The sequence below is a fragment of the Cyclospora cayetanensis genome, unplaced genomic scaffold (genome assembly GCF_002999335.1).
Source record: "Cyclospora cayetanensis isolate NF1_C8 unplaced genomic scaffold, CcayRef3 CcayRef3_contig_77, whole genome shotgun sequence".
Classification (NCBI taxonomy): domain Eukaryota; phylum Apicomplexa; class Conoidasida; order Eucoccidiorida; family Eimeriidae; genus Cyclospora; species Cyclospora cayetanensis.
In genome coordinates, this window is record NW_020312749.1 from 39,179 (window position 1) to 45,367 (window position 6,189).

At 54.5% G+C, this 6,189-nt stretch overlaps 1 protein-coding gene across 1 annotated transcript; it reads right to left on the bottom strand.

The window, feature by feature from the left end:
• Positions 1-664: 664 nt before the first annotated feature.
• LOC113146913 lies at positions 665-4,970 on the bottom strand. Its single transcript, XM_026335676.1, has 8 exons — positions 4,737-4,970; positions 4,486-4,664; positions 3,960-4,350; positions 3,360-3,836; positions 2,360-2,673; positions 1,348-1,498; positions 1,032-1,290; positions 665-747 (listed from the first exon to the last, which is right to left on the bottom strand). Exons 1-8 carry the CDS (start codon positions 4,968-4,970, stop codon positions 665-667), a joined length of 2,088 nt encoding a protein of 695 aa, XP_026191461.1.
• Between the last annotated feature and the right edge of the window lie 1,219 nt (positions 4,971-6,189).

The window sequence follows — 6,189 nt, forward strand, 5'->3', positions numbered from 1 at the left end:
CGCTGCAGCAGCTGCAGCAGATGCTGCTGCCGCTGGGGGGGGGGAAGTTCGTGCGGGTGAGAGGGGGGATGCAGCTGCAGCTGCTGCTGCAACAGCAGCGGTGGGAAGCCCTCCGCTGGAGAGCTGCTGCTGGTGCTGCTGCTGCTGGTGCTGCTGCTGCTGCTGCTGCTGCTGATCAGGGATCGGGGAGACAGCAGATGAATCCTTCGGCGTGACAGCTGCAACTGCAGCTGCAACAGCGGCGAGCGCAGCTTTGCCAGGCAGCAAGCCTCTTGGGGTAGGCCTTAAGGCGGCAACAAAACAAACGCATTCTAAAAACGCCGACTGCCAGACAGGAGCCAGGAGTCGCAAATGGCGCAAAGTCACCCATCGCAACACGCGCAGCAACGGCCAGCTCGCGCTGTTGCTGCTGGTGCTGCTGGTGCTGCTGCTGCGAGGGTTAGAGACGACTGGTGAGGCTTCGTCTGTGGGCGGATGGTGCTCGTGCTGCTGCTTGAGCTGCTGCTTGAGCTGCTGCTTGTGCTGCTGCTGCTGTAGCTGCCGCTGCTGTTGCTCTTCCTCTTCGCATCTGGCGGTTGGTGTACGCATGTCTCCGCTGTCTCCCCCTCCTGCAGCTGCTGCTGCCGCGGAAGCTGCAGCGGCAGCCGCTGCTGCTGTGCTGTGGCTAAGAAGCTCCGAGGGACTGCTGCCAATCAGCGGCGGGAGGAGCAGCAGCAGCCGTTGCGCAGACTCTCTGCAAATCGGATTCTGGTGAAACAAAGCCGGCAGCAAATGGATGTCAAGACAGCGCCACACGCGCTGCAGCAGACGTGCAGGGTCCTCCTCGTGTATGCACACCTCGGTGGAAGCTGCAGCACTTGTCGTTGCTGCAGCAGCACTTGCCGTTGCTGCAGCAGCACTTGCTGCATGCTCCGAAGAAGAGGCGTCGTCCGTGCTCGCACTCGAAGCTCGAGGATGCATCAACACGCCACCCTGCTGCTGCTGCTGCTGCTGCAGCTGCTGCAGCTGAGGCAGCGTGATGAACTCGCTACGCTTTAGCCACCAAGGACCCCCCTTGTACGGCTGCCGTCGCTGCTGCTGCTGCACGGGGAAGCTTTCTGGAATCGGAGGGGGTAGTTTCCATGCTGCTCCTGAAGGCGCAGCAGTAGCAGCAGCTGCAGCTGCAGCAGCTGGATTTTTCGCCGTCTCGACAGCGGCGTCTGCTGCCGCTCCAAAGGCCGCTTCTGCCTCCGCTGCAGCGAGCACTCCAGACAAGAACGGGGAGTGAAGCTTCTCCTCCTCCTGCTGCTGCTCATACGCCTCCTGCTGCTGCTCCTGCTCCTGCGAAAGTTGACTGCGTCCCCCCACAAGAGCAAACAGCTGCAAAAGCCAAGGCAGCCGCAGTTTCCCTCGGTAACCTAAGCATGCATGCGTCACGAGCAGCAGCAACAACTCCTCTGCCAACGAGGCGCTAAGACGCGCATCCGTCCCCTCTGCACACATTTCAAAACAGCCCATGCTTCTCCATTCCATCCCTCAGAAAAGAATCTGTGGAGGTATGCAAGTCGTTGTATGTAGGGATGTATGTATTGCTGTGCATATATATACATAGATGTATTTGCATGGCTGTATGTATGTGTATGTTTTGATGTGGACATGCATATATACAGATGTATTTGTATCGTTGTACGGATGTATACGTATTGATGTATATATATATATATATATTTATATGTATATGTATATATATATATATGTATGTGTATATGTGGAAGCAAGCGAGCAATTCTGCTGCGACTGCCACACATCCCTTCGCGTTAGTACATGTGCATGCATCAAACTTCGCTCCGTTCGCGGCTCCTCCTCTGTCTCTCTCTCTCTCTCTCTATCTCTCTCTATATCTCCCCGCCTTCACCCCCTCGCTGCGCAACGAAGCTCCCTCCAACACCTGCACTCCTTCAACCCCCTAGCCCTTCGAACAGCAGCAGCATTTCGCATCCTTACCTGCGCATTTGAGGCAATTGATGGCAGCCTGTGCGATTCTGAGAAAGTGCCTTCGAGCCCATAGAGGCGGCAAACACCGCAGCAAGCGTATGAGCGCTAAAGAACCGGCAGCTCTCTCCGCGCTGCTTCGCGAAAAGCAGAGGCGAACAAAGCCTCCACAGCACAGCAGCAACAGATTGCTGCTGCATCCTGCCGCAGCAGAGCCAGGCTGAATCTGCAGAGCATCATCACGCGCGCAAACATCCTGCAGCAACAGCTGTCAGAAGCTGGGCAGGGGTGTCGGAGCAAGGGATACGCAAAGAAGACAAGTGCTACATCAACGACACGCTGCATCATGCACGACAGACGGCAACACATGCCCTTCAGAATCAGCTGCTCGTCTGAATAAAAAGTTTCTTGGAGCGAGAGCAGAGCAAAGGCAGTCGTAGTTAGACGAGGCTCACTGCTCTCTCTGCGAGATGCTGATGACGTTGCTAGAATGGCCAAAGCGAAAAATTTATACGCATTTATGTACATTAATATATGAATTCGTATATGTATATGCATGCGATTAAGATCCGCATGTCTTACCATGACAAAAGTCGTGCAGCACCGCTCAAGTGCCCTGATAGCATGCAGTGTTGGCAGCAAAGCGGAGGCATCGAGGCGTAAGCAAGCGGTTAGCGCTCGTATTACACATGCCGCATCAAGCTGCACACACATACATCCACACACACACACACACATACATATACCCGCCTTGACATCTCGCATAAATATATATATATATGTATATAGCACATACACACACACATACATATACCCGCCTTGCCATCTCGCATAAATATATATATATGTATATATGTATATAGCACATACACACACACATACATACACCCGCCTTGCCATCTCGCATAAATAAATATATATATATATATATATATATATATATATATATGTATATAGCACATACACACACACATACATATACCCGCCTTGCCATCTCGCATAAATATATATATATATAGCACATACACACACACATACATATACCCGCCTTGCCATCTCGCATAAATATATATATATATATGTATATATATGTATATATATGTATATAGCACATACACACACACACACATATACCCGCCTTGCCATCTCGCATAAATATATATATATATATATATGTATATAGCACATACACACACACATACATATATATATATACCCGCTTTGCCATCGTTTTCCAGTGTCTCGCATGTGGGGAGCTTCTGCTGCCCTCGCTGTAGCTGCCAGCCGTGTGTGTTGAGGCTACGAACAGCCACTACAACCCTAAACTAGGAAGCCCCCTTCCCAGCACTTCGCAGCATGCGAAACAGAAACGTTCTGACAGGCGTTACCTCGTGAAGCGCTGCACCGGTGCAAAGAGAAGCCGAGTCTTCAGGAGTGACACGAGCAGCGAAGATAAGCGCACAGTGTTGCAACAGCCCGTAGACGAAGGATGCGCAACTGCTGCTGGTGGAGGTTTGGGGGTCCCCTTGCGGCTGTGTCTGTTGGTGGGGTTGCTGTTGGGGGGGATCTTTCTTGTCGAGCACTGCCAGCTGCAGCTGGCGACTCTCGTAGACGGCGTCGTCGCATGCGAGCAGCAGCAGAGCCTGCAGAAGCTGCTGAAGCAACAGCTGCTCAGCATCCCTGTGGCTCTTGGTGCGCAGGGCAGCACGCCGCTTGTCGAGGGGGTATGTGACAGCCGCAGCGGCAAATTTATCCCGCTGCAGTTGCTGCTGCTTGAGCAGCTGCGCCTCCTGCTCGAGCAGCTGCTGCTGCTGTGCTGCTGCCCCCGCAGGAATCACGCGATCGCTGCAAAAGTCGGGGAGCTGCTGGCGAAGCGCAGCGACCAGGGCGGGAGGCAGCAGTTTGCCAGACTCCGGCAGGAGCGGTATCCCCTCGGCTTCGGATTCGCGAGTGCGCGCACTCCGAGGCGATCTGCTGATGCAGATGACGCGTTTGGAGGAGGGGTGCTGGCGGGAGTGCTGCGACTGCTGCGACTGCTGCGCCGCGGCAGCCCGTGTGGTAAGCAGCAGCCAGTACAGCGAGAGCGGCGAGTCGAAATTGATGAGCAGCAGCAGCACCTGCTGCAGGAGCCGTCCAGCAGTGTAGCGCATATCCGCAGCAATACAACTCTCGCAGAGGGAGAGACACAAGCCAGGGGAGGCAGCACCGTCCGCAGCAAACAGTCCCTGCAGCAGCTGAAGACCTTTCTCTGCTGTTTCCTTCGTTTGCATTTCGCTGGAGGCTGCATGCGCGATGTCTCTCCCTTTTTTTTCGCTGCCTTTGCTGCTGCTTTGCTCGCTGCCACTCGCGTCACTCTCCAAGTCGCTGGTGCCACACGCGCTGCCGCAGCTGCCCGCTTCCCTGCCGCTGTCACTGGCTCTCCAGCTGCGCCGCTGCTTGCGGAGTGCTCTTATCGCTCTGCGCAAAGTACGAACCACCTGCGCATGCGGCTCCAGCCGCTGCTCTTCCACCTGCTGCTGAGGATGCGCAGCGATACGCGAGCCCACTGACGTCAAGAGCGGCTCGGAGGCATAGCAGAGACTGGCTGCAGCTCTGTCCGCGTCTGCATGCTGCAGCAGCTGCAGCACCAGACAGACTACGCGATCCAGTCCTAGCTGCAGCACAGCCTCGTAGCAGAAGGCGCTCTTGCTGCTGCTGCTACGGCAGCAGCTTGCAGCCTCCGCTGCTCCCGACAGTGCAGACATGCGCTCGCGATGGAGCTGTACTGGCTCGGCGGCAACTAGGATTCCGTCCGAGCCATCCACAGGCACGCCTCGCAGCTCCCCGCCGCCGCCGTCGCCGCTGCCGTCGCTGCTGATGGTCGACGTGTTGGTGCACAAGCCCAGAGGCAAGCCAATGCTGAGAACAGGCTTGAAGTAAGGCTCCGGAGAGCATGCAGCCGAATCCTTGAGGAAAGCCCTATTTTTTCCCCCCAACTTTCCGAGGATCTTGATTACCATTTCCGCGTGCTTCTCGTGTTGCTGCTGCTGCACAATGCTGCTGCTCGTGCTGCTGCCGTTGCAACTCGTGATAAAGTACCTGGAAAGCAGCAAAGACGGGGTCGGCGCAGGAGGTGGCAGCGGCTGCAGCAGCTGCAGCAACGCAGAGAGCAGCAGCGTCCGTCGTTGCTGTCGTGCCCCTTGTTGCACCTGCAGCAGCCGCATGCATGCAAACATGTATTCACACATATGTATACACACATATGTATACACACATATATATACACACATGTGTATACACATACACAAAGAAACATAGCAAATAAACACGAACATGTCCTCCTTCTAGAACCTCTGCTGCAGAGGCTGCAAGATGCGCTATTTGGAAGGACCAATGGTTGAGAGGGGCAAGGAAAGGAGAGGGAACTGCCGCGTCGGCTAGCTTCTCGGATAAGAGCGAGAGCGGCTGCCTGAAACGAAGCACAGGTTCTAACAGACGACAGAGATCTAAGGGGCTTCTTCTCACTTGAGAAGCGAGGACTGGATACACGAAATCCGCATGCAGATGTTCAACCCAGAGTTCGATGGTGCGAAGACTGAGAGTCAGCAAATCTGCGTCCGAGCTTCGCAAGGAACGCAGCAGCGGATACACCAGATACCCTGCGACAAATACACACAAGCATAAGCGTATAAGCAGGTGCAGGCTATACTTGTGGGTGAAGAGGCGGAGAAAAAAGATCGACATCCCTCTTTCCCTGGGAGTTCAGCCTTAGAGGCCTTTCAAACGCTTTCGCAACTGCGCTGCATGCAGACGCGCGCCGAAAGCCTTCAGAACAGAGCTGGCTGGTTATACGGGAGGGCAAAGACGGATACGTCCAACGATCAAAGTTTAAAGCAGCAGCGAAAAGCGCAGTGCAAACTGCTGCTGCTCCTGCTGCTGCTGCTACTGATAAGGATCAGACTGCGAGGGTTTGGAGCGTGCGCATATTATACATATATAGATATAGATATGTGTATACATATATTCTTACCCATGTGGGGAAGGAGATGCTTGAGGCGTGCAGGAGCGAGCAGAGAAAATTCGATCCACAAATCCTTGAGAACATCCGGTGCTGCAAAGACATCTAACCGAAAGGCGTGAATTTTAAGGTCTGAGCCACGACGTCTTTTTCTTCAGCCTCCGTATGCTATACCAGCACCCTCAAGCGTCCCCTGCCTCCCCTAAAGCCGCAGACATTAC